General features: G+C 52.4%; 2 protein-coding genes across 15 annotated transcripts in view; one reads left to right on the top strand and one right to left on the bottom strand.

Annotated features, from left to right (window-relative positions):
• Nucleotides 1-23,013, bottom strand: part of ECE2 (endothelin converting enzyme 2) — a 30,041-nt gene extending 7,028 nt beyond the window's left edge. For 4 of the 14 annotated variants that reach the window (XM_070583305.1, XM_070583310.1, XM_070583302.1 and 1 more), the window contains exons 1-8: nucleotides 6,264-6,448; nucleotides 5,783-6,007; nucleotides 5,437-5,572; nucleotides 5,013-5,228; nucleotides 4,430-4,554; nucleotides 4,185-4,331; nucleotides 3,965-4,030; nucleotides 604-792 (exon numbers count right to left, since the gene is read on the bottom strand). In XM_070583305.1, the coding sequence (XP_070439406.1) occupies nucleotides 604-792; nucleotides 3,965-4,030; nucleotides 4,185-4,331; nucleotides 4,430-4,554; nucleotides 5,013-5,228; nucleotides 5,437-5,572; nucleotides 5,783-6,007; nucleotides 6,264-6,302 (1,143 nt within the window). In that variant the 5' untranslated portion in view covers nucleotides 6,303-6,448. Of the gene's footprint in view, nucleotides 1-603; nucleotides 793-3,964; nucleotides 4,031-4,184; nucleotides 4,332-4,429; nucleotides 4,555-5,012; nucleotides 5,229-5,436; nucleotides 5,573-5,782; nucleotides 6,008-6,216; nucleotides 6,449-6,807; nucleotides 7,168-15,866; nucleotides 17,211-17,738; nucleotides 18,023-22,766 lie in introns of those variants that run through there. The other 10 variants (XM_070583314.1, XM_070583307.1, XM_070583312.1 and 7 more) reach the window with 10 other exon arrangements.
• CAMK2N2 (calcium/calmodulin dependent protein kinase II inhibitor 2) lies at nucleotides 14,079-15,451 on the top strand. Its single transcript, XM_008525973.2, has 2 exons — nucleotides 14,079-14,396; nucleotides 15,237-15,451. The coding sequence occupies exons 1-2, from the start codon at nucleotides 14,228-14,230 to the stop codon at nucleotides 15,305-15,307; spliced, it is 240 nt and encodes a 79-aa protein (XP_008524195.1). The 5' UTR covers nucleotides 14,079-14,227; the 3' UTR covers nucleotides 15,308-15,451.
• Nucleotides 23,014-23,408: the final 395 nt, after the last annotated feature.

Here is a 23,408-nt window from a genome sequence, read left to right as displayed (position 1 = left end):
TGTCCACGCCCAGGATTCGAACCAACGAAACCCTGGGCCACCTGCAGCGGAGCGTGTGAACTTAACCACTCGGCCACGGGGCCAGCCCCCCAATCACTTCTTATACAAGGAAAACCATCATGTGTAATATTCAGCTGGGGCACAGATAGTCAAATATTTTCAAAACAGTAGTTAAGATACCACTCCCCTGATACTACCCAGGGCCCCTACATACCTGACATCTCCCCTAGAACTCCCCTTACCCAACTTCTCCATAATCCAACAACTAAAGGGTCAATGCCTGGCACAGTAAGGGCCCTCCAGGAGATGCTTCCATATCTCTTCTGATTGTTTTGTGGACATCTTGTACAAGTTGTTATAGATTTTTAACATAATCCCTCTATGCATCCTCATGCAACATGAAAGGAACCAGGGATTGCCCAGTGAGAGTGGCCTAAAATGGACACTTTCTTTCCAGGATAGCAATAGCGCAGCTGAAAAGCTCAGAAAAGCATGGAAATGAGGAGAGGATTGGCTGCCTCAGGAAGATAGCATGAAGGGAAGCCAGGCGGTGTGTGCCAGGGCTGGCCCCTCCCAGCTGTCTCTATTCCCCGCCCGCCCCACCTGCAGCTCTGCAATGCTCATCTTGTGATAGATCTTCTCCTCATCCCGCCGCTGGTCCTGGGGCACTGTGATGTTGGCCAGTTGTATCTCCAGCTCCAGCACCTGCCGCATCTGCTCCCGTGTGGAGGCTGGCCTTCCACCCAGCAGCATGCCCAGCTCCTCCATGTAGTCCAGGTAGGCGGTAAGCACCTGTCAAGGCCCCAAATCATTCTCAGAGCACAGCAACAAGTCCTGTCCAAGGCTGAGAGGCTGTTCTGGACACCAACTCTGGTCACCATCTCGTCTGCAGACCTTCCTCATAGAAGCTTTCCTGGATGGCCCTGCTTCATTTCTGTCATCCTGCTTATCACCAGCTGCTAGGATCTTGTTTATTTATTTCTGCACTTGCTTACCATCTGTTTCCCCAAGGAGAAGGTAAGTTTTAGGAGAGCACTGTTCCAAGTTACAGCGGCTTATTCACCACTGTATGGGAGCTTGGGACGTTATATGACTTGACTCCTACCACAAACTAGCAGATGGCAGAGTTTGAATGTGGCCCAAGCCTGATGACTCCAGGGCCAAAGCGTCAGCATTAACTGGACCTAGGGTACTCACATTGCCTCAGCCCCTGCTGGCAGGCAAGCTGCCTGAGGGCAGGTCTCTTTGCTCTGTTCTCCACTGTTGTCTCAGGCTCTAGCACAGCACCTGGCACATAGTAGGTGCTCGGTAAATATTTGGTGAATGAAGAGATGAGAACCTGCAAAGAGACCCTCAGTGCTGCTCAGCACTGACTCCCTGTGGCCTCCTCCCGGGAACCACTCCTCACTCTTGCCCTGAAGCCCCACCCTGGGCTCCCTTAATTGTCAAAGGCCATCTCCTCTTCCACTCTACCAAGTTTAGATCCTTTAATATCCATTCTCTGTACTGCAGTTTCTCCTTTTTCCCACCTCTCCTCTTCCCGGCTGCTGGTGTCTGAGGAAGAAGTCTGAGTCCCGGTCCCAGTCATCCCAGCTCCTAAGGCGAATGGTTGGCTCAACCAGTGATCTTGCCCCCTCAACCCCTCACTCACTTACCCCTTTCTCTCCCTACCTCCTTACCTTCAGCTTAAGGCTTACTTTGAGACCTTCCTGAACTCTGCTTTACTCTTAAGTTTTTATCCTATCAGAACCTTTTGCTCTGCAGCTTCCCCTAAATGCTGGCACAGGAGACTTCCTGCCCAAGACAACCAGCCACACAGTGAGGGCCAAATCAAGGCTTTCTCTTGCCCTTTCCAAGTGTTGGACCATGTAGTTCTCTCCTGCATTCTCAAAATTCTCTCCTCCTCTGACTCAGGTGATGTCAAAACCACACATCTGTTCACACTCCTCCCCACTTTTGAGTTTCTATTTCTTTGGGGAACCTTGACCCACAATGTCCATGCATAATATGAGTCTGCACACCTGTCCAGAAGGACTTGGCCCACTCTCCCCTCCTGCTTCCCTCTCTGGTCCATCAATGGGTCATACTCGGTCCCACCTCAGAGCCTTTGCATAAGGTCTTCCCTTTGCCTGAACGCTCTCCCTTCACTGCAGCCTACCCTCACCCTAGGACTCACCATTCCCTGATACGCTCACTCTCAGAACGCCATGCTTTTCCTCTATGACAGTCCCAGCGACTGTGCACAGGATCACTTTCCATCGAGCCATTTCACATCTTCTCCCCCACTTAGAAGGCAGTGGCAACGTGTTGTTCACCACATGCCTAGAGGCAGGTCTGCCTGAGGAATGCTCAGGAAGTGTTTGAGAGCGAATGAAAGGACAAGTGACTCTCCTGGTTGTCCCTCTCCATAGCAGTCTCCTTTGCTGGCTCTCTTTCTCCCACTGCCCTTAAAATACAAAACATCTCTGTCTTTCCCTTCTCTATTCTTCCCCTCATTCTCATCTCTCCTAAGCCTTCACCTAGGTTTCTAAGGAGATGCCCCTCAAGCCCTCAGCTCCCTCCAGGCTCGTCTTCTCTCCAGGACTCTACCCAGCTCTCACAGCTGCCTGCCGACCTCTCCATACAGATGGTGCCCAGGTCCCTCAAACTCACATGTCTAAAATGAGCGGCTCCCACTCTGAGGGTCTGCCACATGCAGGAGCATAAACTTGCATCCCCCTCCACCCCAAGCACCATATGAGGCACATGCTAAACTCCCCATTTTACAGATGAAGAAACAGCCTCAGGAAGCTTAATCAACTTGCACCAAGCTGCAGAGCTGAGACCGAAATCAAGGTCTGAGTCCTAAGTCTGCCCTTTTCCTGTGACTTCATACTGTCTCCTCTTCCCCCATGTATCCCAAGCTGGTTCTTCCTCCAGACATGCCTGATTCTCTAAGGACCCCTCCACTCTACCATCATTCAGGCTTTCAGTCTCCACTCTATTTACCTCTTCCTCCTCCTCCTCCTCTTCCTCTCTTCTAACATCCAGTCACCAATAATTCATGATTCGGACTAGATTATGTCTCTTGCGTCCTCCCCTTCCTAACACTCCCTCTCCCCTCCCCCCATTTGGGTCCTTACAGACCCAGAGCCTGGAGTACTGCAGAGACTCTTAGCTGACCTCCGGGCTCCCTCTCTTGCATCTACTTTTCACACCCAGCCAAACTGGCTCCCCAAAGTACTGCTCACTGGGTCACTCCCTCCCCTCTCTGGGGCAGACAATGGCTCTCTGAGGTGTATACAACAAACTGCTCAGGGTGGCATTCCAGGTCCCCTCCATAACTAGTCTCTACCCACCTTTGCAGCCTCTCATCTGCTTTGAGCTCTACCTTTTGCCAAACTAGACCCCTTCCCTTGGTCCAAACATGCCTTAGCCTTTCCTTCTTCAACATTTTTGATTAAACTCTTCTCTGCCCTCACCCACTCCTGGAGATTCTACAGGGCCTGGCTCAAATGCAGTCTCATTAGGAAACCTTCTCCGGCTACCTGAGTCTCTCCTGAGACCTAGGGACCATCTTTGAGCCTTCTTCCCAGCTATCTAGGACCATGAACCCATCTACCCTGAAAGCATCCTGTGACAATGGCTCTGAAACGTACATCTCAGAATTCCCCTACCGCACCTGGCACACGGCAGGTGCCTATAAAATGTTTCCCTGGAAGAATAAGATGAAGGAAAGAAGGGAAGAAGGGAAGAAGGAAGGGGGGGAAGGAAAGGGAAAGGAAGGAAGAAAAGAAGGGAGGGAGGGAGTGAAAAGAGGGAAGGAAGGAAGGGAAAAAGAAAGAAAGAAGAAATGGTAGTTGGCTCACTAGGCGACAGCATGGGCGCACCTTCCCCACTCTGACCCTGAGCAAAGGCAAAAGTTAATAGGGATCAGCCCAGCTCAACAGGTGGGTGGGGTGGGTGTTCTGACGATGCTCCTTACTTTCTCATTGGCAGTCCTGTTTAGGTAGTAATCTCGAGAGGGTAGAAAGAGCCCAGACTGGTCCACCTGCAATGGCAAAGTAAGGGAGTGAGGCCTCCACCATCCAGAAACCTGGACTCTTGTGCAGGAGGGGGCACCCAGCCTGCCTGTCACAGGGGAAGGGAGTCTGGGCTCATCAAACAGTCCCTAAGTCCCTCCCCACCCTTCCCCAGCCCTGTACCTGGATAACATTGCTGTTGGAACTCTTAGAGTCGGCGCTCACGTAGACAGTGAAAAAGGGGGTAGCCCTGTAGGTCCCTGCTACTGCCTTCAGCACCTCCATGAAGTTGTCCTGGTCCCAGGGCCCAGTAACGTTCCAACCACCGATCTGAGTAGAGACCATAGCAGAACCTATGGCACAGGGGTCCCCAAAGCTTTCTGGGGCCTGTCCTGCTGCCCCTGCCCGAAGCCCAACAGGGGCCCTACCTTGTCAATGAGGTCTCGCAGCGGCTGGGCTCCCAGCTCCTCAATGCGCTCCACCTGCAGGCAGGATAGGTAGAAGCGCTGCGTCTTCCGCTCAGCCTCACTGCTGGAGTTGAAGGTGGTGTTTTCTGCAGGGTAGAACACAGGTCCACATGGCAACTGTGCTAACTGCTGAGAGGGGTCCCGGGCCCTTGCTTGGTCCCTCTCCTTGCCTTCTCACGGGGCAGTCCTGATTCAGACTCAGGAAGACTGTCTGAAACAGCAAAGCGTGGCTTCCTCTCCCCTGCCCATGGAGACCCTGAAAGATCTCTAAGGACTACAGACCCCCTGGTGCCCAGTGCACCTCAACAGTGCTCCCACCAGAGTGCAGAGAGAAGTCCCTTCATTATACTCAGAGGTCTGCCCCGCTCAAACCCATCTCCGCCTCTCAGGAGCCCCCTGCTCTCTGCATCCCCTACCCCAGGAGTGTTTGCAGTCATCCACTTATTCATTCATTCCTGAACATTATCAAGTACCTACTAAGTGCCAAGCCTGGTGCTGGGCAGGAGGCACACACTCGGCACACCTCCCTAACAGGCCCGCTCACCAAGCAGGTGCTTCAGTATGGCCTGGTTCTGGTCCCACAGGCTGTTGAAGGTGTTCCAGCGAGAACGCCCGTCGGGCAGGGGGTTCCTCCGAATCCAGCCTCCACAGGAAAACTGGTAAAAGTCCTCACAGGGGCTCATCCCACGGTCCAGGGACTCCAGGATTTTTCCAGCCACTTGAATACAGGCCTCTGTGAGGCAGGTGCTGTGGGATGGGTCTGCGGCAGGGGACACGGCCAGGGGGTAGGGGCCTGTCAGTCAGTCTGGGAGAGGCAAATACTTTGGGGGGCCCATGACAGCAAGAAGGTTGGGAGGAGAGAGAAAAGTTGGGGAAGGCTAGCCCCAAGCAGAGAAAATCTTAGTGGCCCTTCAGCCTCCAGAGCCCCCACAGCTAGGATGGCTGGTGGCAGGTGTGGGCCCACCTACCTCTGTGGTACTGGACCCCCAGGGCCACAAAGCAGCCCAGAAGCAGTGCAGCCAGCAGTAGAGAGACACCTGCCAAGACCAGCTCCAGCTGGGTGCGCGAGCTCAAGAAGTATCTTGTCCTCTTCCGGAATCCCACCTGGGGGACACAGAGTGACAGCGAGCTAGCAAACTGCAGGTGGGGATCCAAGATCACAGAAGTCCTCCCAGAGGGGGAAGGCACGGGCAGTGTCCAAGCCATGGAGCAAAGATGCTCATGGGCTTAACTTTGGGCACAGGGGCAATAACGCAGGCTGAGTTGAGCCCCCAAGCCTGTTTTGTGCAACGTCATGGCTTAAAATCGCCTCACCATAGTCCTAGCGCAGAGGCCAGAGATGGAGCGGAGGTAGGGGCAGGTGGGCTTCCAGGCCAGCCCAGAGCTCCTGGATGTGCCAGGCGTCATGGCAGGGCTCGGGCCTGGCGGGAAAGGGAGCACCCCCTTGCCCACCTCCACGGCGTCCGGGGAGGCCCCGCCCTCTACGGGGGTCTCGGGAGCGTCTTCATCCCGCAGCGTGGCCCGTTTGTACTCCACCATCTGCCAGACAGTCGGGGACGCCAACCGAGGTCAGGCAGAGCCGGCTGCTGGCCCACGGCCCTGCCCCGATGCCCCTCGCCCGGCCGGCGCCCTCCTGCCTGCAGTGAGAGCCCCTTTCCTCCTGCCGGCCTCCGCGGCCTGGGGTCCCCCCGACCAGCGCCCCCTCAAGTCCGCAGCCCGTCTCCGTGAGCCCGAGCCCCCGGCCTCACCCCCGCTCCACCAGGTCCTCGGCCCCGGAGCCCGGGCCCGCACTCACGTTGCCGCCGCCGCCCAGCTCCTGCAACGCGACGCTCATGGTGGAGTCGGGGCGGCCGGCACCTCAGGGCTCCCGGCGGCTGGCCCTCGCCCAGGCCGCGGCCTCGGCCCCCGGCCCGGCCCCACCGCCGCCCGCCATCACAGCCGCCGCCGCAGCCCCTCGCTCGGCGGCCGCCGCCACCCCAGCCGGCCCGAGCCCCCTCCCCCCGCGGCGCCGCCCAGGGGTGGGGGAGACGCGGGGAGGGGAGGAGCGCGCCCGCCGCTCCCCACCATCCGCCCAGCGCCCTGCGCCCTGACCGCGCTCGGGGCCCGCGGCCCGCCCTGCCCTGCTGAGCGGCTTGCGCCCAAGCGGCCGCCCCAGCCGGAGCGAGCCGCCCTCCAGAACCACCAGGACCCCTCTCCTCTTCATGCTCAGCCTCCTATGCCTGCAACACTCTCTTGCAAGCCACCCATAATCTACATTCCCATGACCCAGGCCCAAACGCTGCTAATAGTTCTTGGCCCAGTTCCCCAAACTGCAGGCCCTCTCTATCCCCTTAAAACACCTTTGAGAAATTCTGCTCTCATGAGAAGCGTCTTCCCCCAGCAGTCCGCTCAGCCCCTCCTCAGCCCGTACGTGGGCCGAGCAGCACACAGGAATTGACCCACAAGAGCACATAGACCCACAGTCCACCCAGACAAGCACCCAGCCCAACGCACAGTCCACACCCACAGGAGACACAGAATGTACACACTGCATACTCACACACAATGTGTACACGCACAAGGCACCCAGAGCCAACACACAAACTCCACTGTGGTTCCGTACACGCGCACACACACACACACACAAAAGTGCACGGGCAGCAGGCACACACAGCCCACACTCTGACTCTACTCTTACGCGCTGCTCCAAGACTGCACTCTTACTCTCCAAGATAATTGTTGTCATCAGATCATCTCAAAAAGGGAGGGTTACAGATGGTGACAAACTGGCAGGGAAAAAAACAGCCATCCGCAGATATTTAAAGAAAAGACGTGCTAACACTTCTAACTTGAGGAAAGCAAACCATTTTACTTGGGAGGTTTACAAGAAAGAAAGAAAAAAAAACCCACCAAGCAGTGTTTAACTGAAAGGCAATAGTGTGGCATCTATGCATCTGCCATCTGCCTTCCATATTGTCATTCCTTAATCAGGCCTGGCGGTGTTGCAGTCTGCTGCACTGAAAAGTGCCGAGTGTTTTTTGCCATAGTTTTTAAAGAAGTTCCTTATCCTCCTCTCTCCTCCCTGACAGAGTACATGAATTGGACCTGAGAAGGCTTGGAATGGTGGCAAATCCATAATCCATTTCTTGACTCTCACCTTGCTTCTCAGACATCTTGCTGCAAGTGGTTCTCACATAGAAGGCTCTTGTGGCTGAAAAAGGATGGATGATGAATGGACCGTGCTGAGAAATGTTGGATTGCTTTCTTTGGCATTTTCCACCCCCAAATTGCATGTTCTCAAACAAGAGATAGCACAGTGTCATCGTTAGGATGAAAGATTCTAGATTTAGACTCAATTTCCTCACTTGTAAAATTGAAATAAGAATAGTACCTATTTCAAAGGATGGTTGTGAGAATTAAATGAAATAATACTTATAAAGTGCTTAGGATGGTGTCTGGCACCTACTGGGTGCTCAATGTGTTAACTGCTATTATTATTGTTGTTGTTATTAAAATCCTAGAGTTAGAAATGAGAATTGTAAGGCTGGAGGCAGCCTGTTCTGTTTCCCAAATAGTAGAGTATGCAGATGAGTTCTGGGTTAGTCAGGGGTTCCCCGAGCAAGGAGTGTTCACATCTGGCCATACTGGGGTCTGGAGCAGCAAGGCCTTGACATATCCACTTGGAACAAGTCTCTGGAGTTGTTCCTGTTCACTCTGATGACAATGTGGCATCACAGCACTCACCTCCTGCCCCTCCCCTCCTAAGCCTGGATGAAGGGAAGCATGGCAGCAGGGTCAGTCCTGCTCCATGGGAAATCCCACCATGATACAGCCGTGTGAATGCAATCAAAGCTACTGAAGAAGGCAAGAGGCTCATTAGAGATAGTCCCAGGGCTGCTGCACTGCCATACTGGAAACAGCAGCTCATACAGCACTTTTGACGTGCCAGCCGCTGTTTAGGTGCTTTACATCTACGTACTCATCTACCCTCATGGCACCTATGAAGCCATTTTACAGTTGAGGACCTGAGGCATAGAAAGGCTAAGAGTCACACAGCTAGTAAGTAGCAGAGCTGGGATTCAAACCCAGGCAGTCTGGCTCCTTTCTCGAGAGCAGTTTGGCAATATGAATCAAAAGGAGCGTATACTTCCTCCCAACATTAGTTGCTAGTCTTCTGCCACATCCTCTCTAGAAGAGTAAGAGGCAACAGTTTTCAAGCCAGACAGACCTGGACTCAAATCTGGACTCAATTCTTTATCAGCTGTATGATATTCATCAAATTACTTGAAAGCTCTGACCCTTAATTCTTCTTCATCTGTAAAATGGGAACAATCCTCCCTTTGTCAGAGTTGCCGTGAGAATTAAATGCAGCCACATATGAAAGAGCCTGGTACTTTTACAGGGTTCTCAGTTTCACTAGGCTTGGCCTAAACGGACATTTCCTTTCCATGCCTCTTTCATGACCCAAATCATTTCTTAGGCTCATAACTATTCCTGACTACATGTTAGGTATCCTATGTATAAGAGACTCGGAGGTCACTCTATTCTATAACTGTATTTTCTTTCCTTTGTGTTTCCTCTGTGTTTCTTTGACTCTGTTTTACTCTCTCATTCTATTATTTTCTCTCTCTTTTCTGCTCTTCTTTTTCTACAGGAGTAATCTTTTTTTTTTTCCTTTTGTCTTTGTTTGTCTCTAAATTGATTGTGAATTAAGAGGGAATGGACGATGGTTTATGTGTTAAATTTATAAGGACAATGTAGTCATGAAGATAACAAGAAACATTAATGTCCAGTGTTGACAAAGATGGCAAATACGGGCGCTCTCATATATTGTTGGTAGCTTATAAACTGATAGAACCTTTTTGGCAATATGAATCAAAAGGTGTAAGGGAACACACTCTTTGACCCAGAAAGTCTAATTCTAGGAAATTGTTCCAGGAAATAATCATTATTCATAGGATGTTTGTATCAATTAGCTTGTGCTGCATAACAAATCTCCCCAAACCTCATGGATTAAAATAGCAAACATTTATTATTTCTCACGTTCAGTGTGTTGATTGCACGGTTCTTCAGGTCTGAGTCAGCTCAGCAGGAGCTGAATGGCCTCATTTACATGTCTGGGCCTCAGCTAGGATGACTGAGCCCTGTCTCTATGTGGTCTCTCCTCCAGTAGGCTAACTCAGGCTTCTTCATATGGTGATCTCAGGATTCCCAGCAACAAAAAACAGGGCAAGCCCCAGTACATAAACACTTTTCAAGCCTGTGCTTGCATCACATTTGCTAATGTCCCTATTGGGCAAAGCAAGTCAGATGGTCAAGCCCAGATTCAGGGATTACTTGTAGGTCGGAGGAGCTACAAAAAATTGGGGCCATTTTTTTCCTGCAAGATTTGTTCATCACAGCACTGTCTATAATAAAAAAAAAAACCAAACAAACCGATGGGGGGAATTCAATGTTCAAGAGCAAGGACTTGAGTAAATCAAACATCTATACAGTGGGATACAATGCAGTATTTATAAATGATGGAAAAGAAGAGTTAATGCTATGGGGAAATAGCCTCCACATAAAGTTAAATGGAGGAGAAAAAGGATTACAAAATCTCATTTCTGTGAAGCAAAAAGTTATAAAAGCACAAGTAAAAAAAGAGATTGGAAGGACATGCAAAAAATGTTAATACGAATATATTTAATGATAAAATTACTTTTAACTTTTTCTTTATGCTTTCCTCTATAATATTAGCTAAGAATTCTATTGTCTGGCACTTACCTAAGCCCTTTAAGTATGCTAACTTATTTAATCCTTGCAATGACCTAATAAGATAGATTCTACCTGTATCATTGTCCCTATTCTGCAGATGAGGAACCTAAGACACAACAAAACTTAATAACATACTCCAAGTCACACATTAGGTAGAAGGTAGATCCTTGAATTGAATGTAAACTCCATGCTCTTAACTACTATGCTCCTTTCTAAGTCAACTGATTTGTCTGGGGCACGAGTGTGATGTTTGGTAAATGGACTGTATCATTGGCTTTAAACCTTTTTAAAAAAATCATTAAAACCTTTTTATTGTAAATGTAACATACTCCAGAAGTATACGGAATAAAAGATGAAATTCATTCTGCAAGGATCCCAGTACCATCCTCAGAGATAAACATTATTACCTGTTTGGTATGTATCCTTCCAGATCTCTCTTTTATATCCATTTACATACCTAAACACACTATGTGTGTGTGTGTGTGTGCATGTATGTAGGTGTGTACGCATATCTGTGTATGTATCCTTTTTTCTCATATATGAAATCATACTCTGCACTTGTTATTTGGTGACATTTTGGCAGTCCTTGGAGATCTTACCCGTCAATCCACACAGATCTGCCTCATTCCTTTTTGTGATTTATCAGCCCTGCAAAATAGAATGAGTCCCAGAAATACCCTCATGATGTGGACTTCCTTTGAATGGACGGGGTGGGAGCAAAGGGCCCCAAGAGAAAGTTTAAGGAAGGAGAAACGTGGTCATGAGAGATGTAAAAAGATGGCCCAGAAATATTTGTAACAGGTTGTATTTGTTTCCTAGGACTGCTGTAACAGAGCGCCACAAATTAGATGGCTTAAAACAATAGAAACTTATTCTCTCGCAGTTCTGGAGGTGAGAAGTCCAAAATCAAGGTGTCGGCAGGACCATACTCCCTCCAAAGACTCTAGGGAAGAATCCTTCCTTGCCTCTTCCAACTTCTATGGGTCCCGGCCATCCTTGGCGTGTCTTGGCTTGTAGCCGCATCACCGCTTCCCCACATGGCCTTCTCCGCTGTGTGTATGTGTCTTTGTACATCTGTCCTCTGCTTATAAAGACACCAGTGATTGGATTGAGGGCCCACCCTACTCCAGTATAACCTCATCTTAATTTAACTAATTACATCCGCAAAGACCCTATTTCCAAATAAAGTCCCATTCTGAGGTTCCAGGTGGACATGAATTTTAGGGGGGACCCTATTCAACCCACTACACAACCCCACGGTTTCCCCTTGAATAAAAGTACCATTAATGCTCAATTGTCAAAAAGCGTACTATTATGTTTAGAACATATGGATCAAGTCCACTAGGTTTTGAGGGACTCTGAATTGAGAAACTCAATGCACGGTCACAAAACTCCAAACAAACTTTATTTCATTTTAGCTGTGAAAATGAATTTTTGCCTCATGGGCAGGGATGCAGAACATCAAAATTTTAAGCAGAGAATCACAATTTAAAGAACTCCCCCCACATTTTTACAACACAGCTGAAGCTTATATATTGCTATACTTTTACGATTTTGCACTTAGGTCTTTTGCTTTAGTTGTGATACAGTATGCACAGCTGGGACAGGAATAAGATTATTTCAGAAGGAGCTAAACAAATGAATTCCAAGTTAAGTTGCTTAATCTCCCTCATTCGAGGGGGAGAAAAGACAGTTGCTTCAACTCCCCATCCAACGTTCTAATCTCATCCTTGGCAAGAACCCTCATGGCCCCTTTCTCACTTTTGGTGAGGGGCAGTTCATTACCTCCTGGGACAATCCACCTCAGGACAATGATTTCATCTATCAAACTGTCCTTAATGTAGGTTCTATCATCTCTGTGCTTCAGACTAGAACTTGGAGGCTCAGAGAGGTATGCATATTATACAAATGCAGGAGGAAAAGATTGGAAGGATATATTTCAAAAGTTTTGTGTGATTTTTCCATATTTTCCTAAAATATTACAAGTACAAATGAATTAAATTTTAAAACTATCATTATGGGGCCTTTAGTTCAAGGTCACACAGAAAGTGTCAGAGCCTGGATTGAAACCCACTGCTGGACAACCTCCAGTGGGAGTGGAATTTTCTGGACCTTCTCCTAGTGACCCTGAGCACCAGCCTCTCTTGTCCTTCCAGGTCTCCCGACTCCTATCACTCCAGCTGGGCCTCCACCTCCAACTTCGGCCCTCATCCCAGAGACAGCAGAGGAGGGCTTGACAGGGATGGGACCCCAGGTCTGAAGCCTTGTGGCCGGCACAGAGCCATCCTCTGACGCCACCTCCTCCCCCCAGTCCTGGTCCCTGAGGGCAGCCACCATTGCATTCGCCTCTGTCTCTGTGGGACTAACACCTGGTGAGGAGTTGTTGGAGGAAGGAGACCCAGCACCAAGCAGCCTCACTAGCTGGGTGATTTGGAGGGAAGGAGGTAAAGCGCTTCCGGAACAGTGGAGACCCCTCCGCCTCGGTTTGGACTGAACATACGGGATGATTATTACCCTTATCAGCACTGTCGTCACTGTCGCCGAATGTGAGACACCCTCCTCCCCCAAGGCCAATGATTGCGCCAGAGCCCCTGCGAGCTAGTTAGCAGGTGACGCCGCCGCTGACGGCCAGCCGGCGAGGTGGGGAGGGAGCCGGAAAGAAGAGGACGCGTTTCCACCGGTGCGGCGAGAATAGTCACCTGACCACCCGCAACGGGGGCAGGGGGGCCCTCTGCCCCTCCCCCTCTACCTCGCGGCACACGCGGGCGCGCGCTGCGTCCTCAGGCGCTCCGGGCTTCCCTGTGTTACCTGCAGCCAGGGCGCCCCCCGCGACGCCGCCATTCATTCCTCCTACACTGCGCGCGAGGCGCGGGCCTCCCGGGACCGGGAGAACCACAGGGTGCGGCGGGCGCTCTGAGCCCGAGTTTCGGCGCCAGCAGCAGCGCTGGGAGTGGGGGCCTGTCCTGCTGCGCGCGTCGGCCCAGTTACCGAGACCCTTCCGAGGAGAGACCGAGATACCCAGAGACTCAGGAGATGGAGACACAGTGGCACATAGGTACAGGGGCCAAACATGGAGACAGATACAGAAGGGTACAGACACTTAAAAGACAGACGTAGACAGAGACCGTGACACAAAGATATGGGGCACAGAGACAGAGATACAGACAGACTCATAGAGATAGACTGACATACGGATAGGCAGAGACAGAGACACAGAAGGGCAGTCAGAGAAAAACATTCCAGATGAACAGTCTAAGACTCGAAGAGAAACCTGATACAAGAGCGCGCCAACGGCGGGGACAACACCCACTACCCTGAGCTATTCCCGCGTCCCGCGGGTTCGCGCAGTCCCGCACACCTCACCCGATACCCGACCCTTTCTCTGCCGCATTTCCAGTGTTGCCTCCTTCGAATGCCGGCCCTGACCTACCCCCCAATTCCCAGTCCCCGTTGTTCGCCTCTCAGAGCCTCGGTGCCAGTCTCTGCTCCCGCCCCTCGGGTGCCGGGCTCGCTCCCTCCGCGGCCACTTGCCCCGTCCCGCCTCTCCCCACCAGATCCTGCACCCGTTGGCCGGTACCCTTCGCCTTAGCCACCACTCCCGTCTTGGTGCAGGACCCTCCCACTGCCGCTCCCTTCCCTCTCTGGAGAGCTGGGCGCGCTCCTGACCCCCCCGCCCCGCCTCTCTCCCTTGGCCGGTGCCCGCCCCGCTTTCACCGCGCCCCGCCCGCCGCGCTCTGCGGCAGTCGGGCGCTCATCGTCATTCCGCTCTCGCCGCCGCCGCCACCCCCGCCCCCCGCGCACCGCCCCCGCCCGGTCCCCGCCACCGCCGCCGCCGCCGCCGCCGCCGCCTGCCCAGCGGCCCGGGAGGCGGAGGCGCGGGGGAGGAGGCCCCGCTTGGCCCGGCAGCCCCGGATGCTGCATGACTTCATCCTTCCGCCGGCTCCCCTGCTGAGCTAGGGCCGGTCCGGCAGCTAGCCCGCGGTCCGCGCCCCGCCGCAGTCCCGCGCCCACCCCGCGCCCGCCATGTCCGAGATCCTGCCCTACAGTGAGGACAAGATGGGCCGCTTCGGCGCCGACCCCGAGGGCTCCGACCTCTCCTTTAGCTGCCGCCTGCAGGACACCAACTCCTTCTTCGCGGGCAACCAAGCCAAGCGACCCCCCAAGCTGGGCCAGATCGGCCGAGCCAAGAGAGGTACGCGGCCGGGCCCCGGAGTCGCCGCCTGACCCAGAAACCCTCCGCTGGGCGCCCCCCGGCTGCAGTTCCCCGCCAAGCGCCCGCAGCACTTGCCGCAAACCAGTGCAGCCAGCCGCTCGCCGGCCAGGGTTTGAGGGGGGGTCCCCCCTGCAGTATTGTGTCCCCCTCTTCCCCTCTCCCGGGAACGCAGTGCCCCGGATTTGATGCTCGCCACCTCTGGAAGTAGAGCCCTGGCACCCAGGCGAGGGGGAGGGGCCGGCCGGGGCATTTGGGGCTGCCTGGAAGTGGGAACGTGGGGCGACGGGCCGCTTCTTCAGGATCAAAAACTGAGTCGGTGGATGCTACTGAAGAACCTTCTGGTGGGGAGGCATGTCCGATTGGTGAGAGGGCAGAAGGGCCTGGTTGTCCTGGTTGTCTGTATGGGGAGGGGGTTTTCTTGGTGCCAGGATAGGAAGAGGGATTCAAGCAGCAAGAGGGTTAGGTTGGACTAGCTGGAGATCCCATTTGAGGAGGGGGATCCCATGAGCAAAAGGTTTCTGATCAGCTCGGAAGGAGGCGAGCTCAGGCGGCGGGAGGGTTTGGACAGGGAGGTTGAGCGGCTGGAGCCTTTGGAAGAGGGGGCGTTCCTCCACAGGGAGGGGAAGGGGTCTGTGGGAGCTGGGCTCGGCAGTGGGTTGAGTCGGCAGGAGAGTTTGGATGGGGAGGGCACTGTGGCACGGGAGTCCGAGGGGCGCCGCTGGGCCACGGGCAGTAGCTGAGCGGGGCGCGAGGACACGGGGCCCGTTCTCGCCGCCGCCCCCCGAGGCCGCGCGGCTGACGCGCTTTCTCCCTGCGCAGTGGTGATCGAGGATGACCGGATAGACGACGTGCTGAAGGGGATGGGGGAGAAGCCGCCGTCCGGAGTGTAGACGCGCCGGCTCGGGCGGCGGGCTCCGGGCCCAGCCCCGCAGCGGCCAGGAGCGCGGGCCGGCGATGCGGCTGCCGGCGCCCCCCGCCCCGGCCCAGGCGCCCGCGGGCGGGGGCTGCAGGGCCGCGCCGCCTCCAGGTCGGAGTCGCTGCCGCCGCCGCCAGGCACTCCGGAGCTGTCCGCTTCAGCACCACGGCGGCGGCAGTAGCGGCGGCGCGGACCGGCCGGGAGCCCACCGCCGCGCTCATGCACTTTAGAACCTCGGGCCGCAGCTCCACCCCACACACCGGAACGGACAGAGACCCGCGGCCCTCAGCCCCCGGCCCGCCCCCTCCTGCACGGCTCCCCTCCCCGCCCCTCTCCCGCCGGTCTGGTCTGCAGACCCGGCTGCTTGCCGGGTGTCGGACCGCGCGCGCGCGGCCAGGGATGTTTGGCTGCGTATTTGCATGAGCTTCACACCCACCTGAGCCCAGCCCTCCAGGCCGCTCCTCACCCCCACCCTTGTCTGGCGTGACCCCAGCCTCAGCCTCTTTCTAAGGGACTTCCTCAGCACATTTGTATTTTTATATCCGACTCTTTGTTTACTGGCTCCCCTCATGGTTCCCCCCCACGGTCTCGGCCACACTCTTCTGCGCCTGGCAGATAGGACGGGTGTTGAGGCTGGGATGGGGTAAGCCCCCAACATGGTAACCAACCACATGGCCAGTCTGCCCAGACCTGACCCCAGGCAGCTCTCTGGCAGACACTTCCCCTAGAGGTATCACCTTCCAAGGGCCCAGGTCTGATTTTACCTTGGACCCCTGTGTCCTGCCCCTGGAAACCTAAATGGGGACTGCTCTGTACCTTTGGATGACACCTGTGGCCCTGGAGATGTTCCCAACCCAGGGGTGTCCTTTGTAAATGTTCCCCCATCCTCACTGTACCAGGAGTGTGTGAATAAACACAGACCTCCCTGTGTGTGTGTGGCCGCTGCTTCGGTCTGCTCAGGAGCCAGGCCAAAATGGCTCCAATACCTTTTGCGGCAGGGGGCAGGTACTTGGGAATCTCAGGTGCATGTTGCTGGTAGGGAAAGGTTGGCAAGTAATCACAGGCAGGCCAGCATGGCCTGAGAACATCGTTACAAGTAGACTCCTTGGGTAAATACATAACCCAAGCAGGATAAGTACCAGAGTTGAGGCTGCAGCTGGGGTCAGAAGCATAAAGCAATCTAGATTCAAAGTCTGCAGCCTCCTGTGGAAAAATCCAGGTTGATTGGGGGTCAGTAACAGTCCCCAGGGATGGTCTCTGAGTCTGGCTGGCATGCAGAGGAGTTGTGCTGAGCTTTGCCCCAGTGGATGAACCACCCAGTGGTTCAGTATGGTGGGGGAGGAAGCTAGGGAACCCAGGAGAGATCTGAGGAACCCAAGAAGAAAGCCAGAAACCTGGGACTTGGGATCTAGTTTGACCCAGGCTGTATTGTTTCATGGGGGGTTGTTCCCATCAGTTCTATCTTAGGCACGAGGCCCCTGGGATGTGAGCACCTTGGACCCAACCCTAAGCCCTGAGTTAGGAATTCCAACTTCTTAAGGAGGCCAGGGCAGAAAGGCAGAGAAGGCTGGAGGACCATGCTTCTGGCCTCACAGCTGAATGGCACTGAGGAAGTCCTCATGATCTGAGTCCTGGAGGAAGCAGGGTGAGGTGGGAGGTGTGGGGGGTGAGAGGATCTGGGCCCCAAGGGCCAGCTGGGCCACACTGAGCTCTTTGCCCTTGTGCATGAGGTAGAGATGGAAGTGGAAACCGCTGCTATAGGTTGCATGCCTCAGGGACCAGCCGTAACGGGCTTGGGCATAGTGTCTTGTCCGAAAGTGGGGGGCAGCAGAGGTCAGTGAGATGAACCGGCCCCCAGGGACCAGCACCCGGCTCACCTGCAAAGCAGAGAGAGAAGCCATTGGTGAGAAGTCCATCTCCAGGTTCTTAAAGGTCAGTATTGCCCCAGATGACCTCCCAGGTCCTATACTACATCCAGTAGCTCAGGGCTTTCTATGGCAAGAGAGTGAGCCTTCTTCTCTGCCCCTGGTCATTCCATGGGGGTATGGCTATCTTTTAGACAGCTAGGAGCACAGGAGTGATGTCAGATGCAGGGGGCACTGCTCTCCTGTAAACTGCTCACCCTCCCAGTCTATGTTACCTGTCTGGAATCCGGCTGCTACCTCATCCCGATGGCAACCCAGTAGCTAACCATCAGCCTCTGTAAACCAGGCCACTCCAGCCCCCTATAATCTTGACCCAGCATAACCCTCCCCTTCCTTCAGGTAACCACAATCCTCAGGGTGACCCATCACCTACTCCAAACTATGCCTTCTCCTAGCTGCTGAGTTCTTCCAATCTCCTGAAGCCTCAATCCCCTCATTGCACACCTCTTGGTCTGCCCTCCTCTCTTGTTACTCCCTCACCTCACTCAGCACCTGGTCCACAGTGTGGACACCTTCAGAGGACACGGTCCACGGATCCTGCTCTCCAGCCAACAGGGCATCCAGTGTGCCCTTCTCAAGCACCACGTCAAAGGAGCCACTGGGGAAGCCCAGCGCCCGCACGTCCATGGTCTCCCAGCGCAGCTTGGGCACATGGGCATAGCGAGCCCGCATGGCAGCCACCACTACTGATGAGTAATCCACACTGGTCACATCAGGGAAGCCCCCAAGGTACAGCTCGTAGCTCAGGGCACTGTTCCCGCAGCCTGGGTGGGTGGCAAAAGGGCTAGGTTAGCTTTGGTTCTCGCCTCCCTAATTATCCATCCACTCTTGCCCCAATTCCTCTCAGCCCAAACCCTCCCATATTGAGGGAGAAGCAGCATCGTACAGAAAAGACCATGAGCCTTGAAGTTATACAGACCTGGGCACATAGCCTGGCTCTATCATTCCCAGCTGTGTGGCCTAGGGCAAATTGCTTACATACTAGGAATTTGGATTTCCTGTTCAGAAAAATGAAGATAACGATACCTACCCTACATGCAGGATGTGATGCACTAAATTTAAAAGGTAAAACAACTGGAAAGTAGCTGAAGGAGCTCTGAACTTAGGAGTTCAAAGATCTGGGTTCTGATTTCCCTAGTCGCACAGCCATGGCAAGTCATTCAACTCTGAGCCTCAGTTTCCTCAGACTCTGAATGGGGATAATATTGGCATTATTAGGACCATAATATTATTATTAGGATAATATTTGTATTATCCTAATCCCTAACCTCTCAGGGAATCTCTGATGATATCAGCCCTGGGAAGACTTCTTGTTATGGGTTATTATCCTACTTTGGTGTTCAAGACAGAGTTAACAAGTGAAGGGGAAACTAGTTGGGGACATAGTGGAGCTGACCCTCTGTAATTCCTTAATGTATGTATTGTGCACTACATATTGGGTTCTGCTGATGAAGAAGAGTCCCCCTCAAGGAGCTCATGCTCTCATGGGAGGAACAGATGTGTAATCAGGCAACTGCCACATAATGCTACAAGTGTTTCAATAGGGACAGGCTGCAGGAGCACAAAGGATGGTCCCTGTCCCCACCTTAGGTGGGTCAGCCAATGGTTTCAGGCAAGCTGACAAGCAGTCAGTCTTGAAGAATCATAACACTCTGGTAGGAAGTGCTTAGAAAGAAGTTCCAAAGAGAGCAGGGTCAGGTGTGAGAAGAGGTGGAGGTTAGAGGAGTGGATGTGGATCCATAGCCAAGATGGCACAACTTCCTTTGAAGATACATTGGCCTCTTCCAGGCCTTCTTGTGGTCAGTCTCAGCCTGAGAACAGGCCAGGATGACAGCTCTTGGTGGTTCCACATGGGGATTCCCAGCTCTTGGGATTAGATTGCCTTTAATCCCCATTCGCCTCCCTAAGAGGATCATGGGATCAGCTGTTGGGATAGCCCTAATCTAGCAGGGTTTGGCAACCAGACAGGGCACCCAGAGACTGCTGGCTGGTCCTCAGCTGCCCCTTCTTGTGTTCCTCCTCAGGCCCTGGGGCCCAGGGAGAGTACTATCTCACTTGGAAAACCCAATGCATCCTTTCCCACACTGGAACCACAGCAAGCTCCAGTAGATACACTGCATGGGATGGCAGGTAAGGGTGGCTGAACAAGAGGCCCTAACTCAGTTCAGGCTGAAATTCCCCTGGGTTCTCTGCCCTACAATTGCTTCATCACCTCACACCTAACCTCATATGCCCGCAGAGCTCTGCTCAAGTGTGGACAAACCCACATTTCCTTCCTTTATTCCCCTTGGTACAGGAATGGCATCTTCCAAGAGAACTTTATCAAAGATGAAGGGAGAACACAATCTGACCACAGGGACAGTCATGCTTACAAAGCAGTGGTTTCTGATCCTACTGCCTCAGTGACTTGGTGCCTCTTAGTAACTAAGATGGGGCTTGGGAAGGCTATGCCTCCCTAGATGGAGACTTAGGGAAGCAGAGCCCTGTAGAATTGAGCCAGATCCAAGAACCCATTACGTGGAAGCCCAGAGCTATGTGGATGCAATCCCAACACCAAGAGACTAAGGCATAAGCCAGAATACCAATTCACTAATTTATAACAGGAAAAATAGCTATCATGGGGTCTGGACAGTCAATCCTTTGGTCAATCCCTTCTCTCTCTATATGAAATACAAATTGAATCCAAATTATGATCAGAAGATTCCTACAGAGCATGGAGTCAATCAAGGAAAGAGAATCACAGACTCGTAATGACAGCAAAGCTGAGTCAGCCATATGCATTCAACTGCCATGAGGATATTCTAGCCATGAGGACCAGACACACAAGTCTTCAGGCAGGGTACTCTGTTCTTTGAACAGTCCTGGATAAACTGTCTCTCTGACTCCCATTTTCAATAATAATAATGATAGCTAACAGTCATTGAACACTGGGTCCTATGCTAAGCAACTGACAGGAATTAGATCAGTTTATTTTCACAATAGTTCCATACAGAAGACAACTATTATTACCATTACCATTTTCCAGATGGGGAAACTGAGGCTGCCCAAAGTGGATAAGGAACTTTCCCAAAGTCACACAGTCAGTGGAAAAGCCAGAATTTGGATACAGGCCTGTCTCAATCTAGAACCAGAGCTCTTAAACCATTATGCTAAACTGTCTCCCAGTTTTCAAGAGGCCCACTCACTGTCAGTCATGACATTCCATCTTTAGCTGTATCAATATGACCATTAGGCTGTAATTCACAATGTAGTCATTGTACTAGTTTCAACAGAGTTCTAGATGCCTCTATGCCCATCTGCATGCTACAGCAGGAGAAATAGAAGCTCTGGAGTCAGATAGCATCCTTACTTCACCACTTACTTGCCGCATGACAATAGTGGACACTGTCAGTGCTCTGACCAGATCCCCCTGGAGTGTCCCTAGGTTTTGGCATGTGTGCTTCTGACAGTTTGTATCTGTGACTCTTCAGGCTGAAACCCCCCTGAGGGAAACTTTACCTCTGATCACAATCCTGCTTGGCCTCTTCCCCTTCCCTGTTCCCTCATTCTCTTACCAATTTCGCCTGGGAGCACTTCCCTATAAATGACTGGGACGTGAATCCTCATCTTAGGGTTTGCTTCTGGGGAACCCAACCTGAGACAAGGACCTAGAGCAGGGGTCACCAAATCCAGCTTGCCACTTGTTTTTGTAAATAAATTTTTATTGGAACACAGCTATTTTTATTCAGTTATGTATTGTCTGTGGTTGCCTTTCCACTAGTTGTGACAGAAACTGTATAGCCCACAAAGACTCAAATCTCTACTATTTGGCCATTTTCAGAAAAGGTTTACCAACATCCATCCCAGAGTAAATCTCATAATACTTATCACTCACCTCAAGGGGTTGTCATGAGGATTTAAAAAGTTAGAAAGAGCCCAGCACATTCCCTAGCACCTACCAGGTGCTCAATTTATCTTTGTTGAGGTGGAACGTGACATAGGGTACTCCCCAAAGTTGTGAGTCCTGTTCTTAGATCTTGGGAATCCTGCCTGGAAAGTTTTCCTTTTTGATTTTTAGACTTTTCTCCCCTCTATCCAGAAAAAGATACCTCCCCATCAAGCAGATTTTAAGGCGGTGTTACTCTGCCAATCAGCAGCATGAGAATCAGCTGTGGGTTTGTTGAAAATACAGATTCCCAGGAAGAAACCTAGACTGTCCCTGGAAGGAGACTCTCAGGGTGCAGTCCAGCTTTCCAGATGATTTTGAATGACACCAAAGCTTGAAAAACAGATCTATGGTAAATCTATAAATAAATTCAATGGTTTAAAAGCACAAAATTCAAGAAAGTCTTTCTCTCTGGGGGAAAGGACTTTGATGGACCACACAAAAAACCTTGACTATACACAGAGCTTTTTATTTCACCAGGCATTATTCTAGGTATCTTTCATACTCACTCATCTTAAAACCCCAATACATAAGTACTCTTATTTTTTTAAGGCTGAAAAATGAAGGCACAGACAGTTAAGTATTTTGTCCAGGATTACACAGTTAAGATTACATGAGCCAAGATTCCAACATAATTAGCCACCTCCAAGGTCCAAGTACTTAAGCACTAGGTTACACTTCCTTCCTAGTCCTAGGAATGTTCTATTTCTCAAACTGAGTAGGGTATACACACATATTAGATTTATTATTTAGACCTTACATATATACATTATAGATGTCTCTTTCACATATATGAAATATTTCACTTAAACACATGCATGCTTTTACAAATACCAAAACAAACGCTATAATTGGAAGTAAACCCGTTGCTCAATCAAACCTCACTAGAGCCCCCAAGACTGGCAGTGGGAGAAAACCCCGAGGAGGCAGCTGGACCTTTGAGAGTCCCACCTTGCATCCCAGCGCTTGTTTCTTTTGGGGGATCGCACCAATCTCGGCTGCAATCTCCCCTTCGACCTCAAAGGGCGCTGTCCTCATCCTCACTGTACACGGGGCACAGGACCAAGTTTCACATAGGGCTCAGAGAGTGACAAGATAACTCTTTCTAGGCGACAATTGCTCCCGGTGACCATCGGCGCAAACAAAAAAGTGCTAGGCGTTGTGCTCGAGATGCCTGCACGTGCCTTATCCGACTTAAGCTGCAGTCCCATTTCTAGAAGTGAATCTGAAGCTCAGAACGAGTTCACGACTTAAGTCATACAGCCAACTAGTATTGGGACTTGAACTAGGTCCTCTGAGCTCTCCAGCGCTCAAGGCTGCTTCCTGAGGGTCCGGAACGGGTCCTGGGTCACCTACTACGCTCAGGCTCAGACTATATTTCTCCAGCGGGCCCCCGGACTAAGAATCTCTTGGCTCCTCTTTGCCCTGGCTAAACACTGCCGAGATTCTGAAAGTACTGGATCTTGGCTCCCAACTGGGGTGTCCTCTGAGAGGGGCAGACAGACGCAAAGAAAGGGGATGGGGCCAGGCCAGGGCAGGTCCAGCCAGCTCCATCTGGGCTGGGCAGCGCCTGGACTACCCACCTAGCACGAGGATACGGTCTTCCGGCCGCAGCTCCGGCTCTAGGAGGGCACGGAAGGAAGAAAAGTCCCCGAACCACTCGTAGGGAGCAGAGTTGGCAGCGCTCCGGTAGCGCTGGTCCCAGTACTGCACCTCTCGGTACTCGCAGTTCTGCTCCGGTAACTCTGGCTGAGGCGCGGGGGCCCCTAGAGAGGCCATGCTCTCCGCCGCAGGGCCTGCCCAGCAGCCGGCCGACACCTTTGGGCGGGGCTTGGCGCCCCTATGTAGCCAATCGGGATGGCAGAATGTGGGAGGCGTGGCCTTTGTGTTTCCGCCCACCACCTGAAGCGGTTCAACATAAACACGTGGAACTTCCGTCCCCTGCTAAGCGCTCTTCTAAAAATCCTCCGGCTAGGGAAACCATATCGTCCAGACCCCGACTCCTCCGGTTGTACTGCTCGCTCATTTCCGAGGCACACTCATGGTATCAGACTCACTTGGGATCATCACTGCCTCCTCTCATATTTTTAGTTTGGTCGGCTCCTTCCATTAAGAAGTCTGAAAACTCATGAAAAACTCATTTCTTTCCTGTTTTGAGCACACAGAAGACTCTGAGGGGAGGCGGGGGGGGGGGGGGGGGGGGCGGGGACACAGATCTTTCCCTC

The sequence above is a fragment of the Equus przewalskii genome, chromosome 18 (assembly GCF_037783145.1).
Source record: "Equus przewalskii isolate Varuska chromosome 18, EquPr2, whole genome shotgun sequence".
In the NCBI taxonomy this organism is placed as follows: Eukaryota; Metazoa; Chordata; class Mammalia; order Perissodactyla; family Equidae; genus Equus; species Equus przewalskii.
The sequence above is the reverse complement of the archived record's forward strand: the minus strand, read 5'-3'. Positions and strand labels throughout refer to the sequence as shown.

Coding starts and splice junctions, on each gene's coding strand:
- CAMK2N2 (XM_008525973.2), top strand. CDS start 14,228: ATGTCCGAGATCCTGCCCTACAGTGAGGACAAGATGGGCCGCTTCGGC. Junction 14,397..15,236: donor GATCGGCCGAGCCAAGAGAG/GTACGCGGCCGG, acceptor CTCCCTGCGCAG/TGGTGATCGAGGATGACCGG.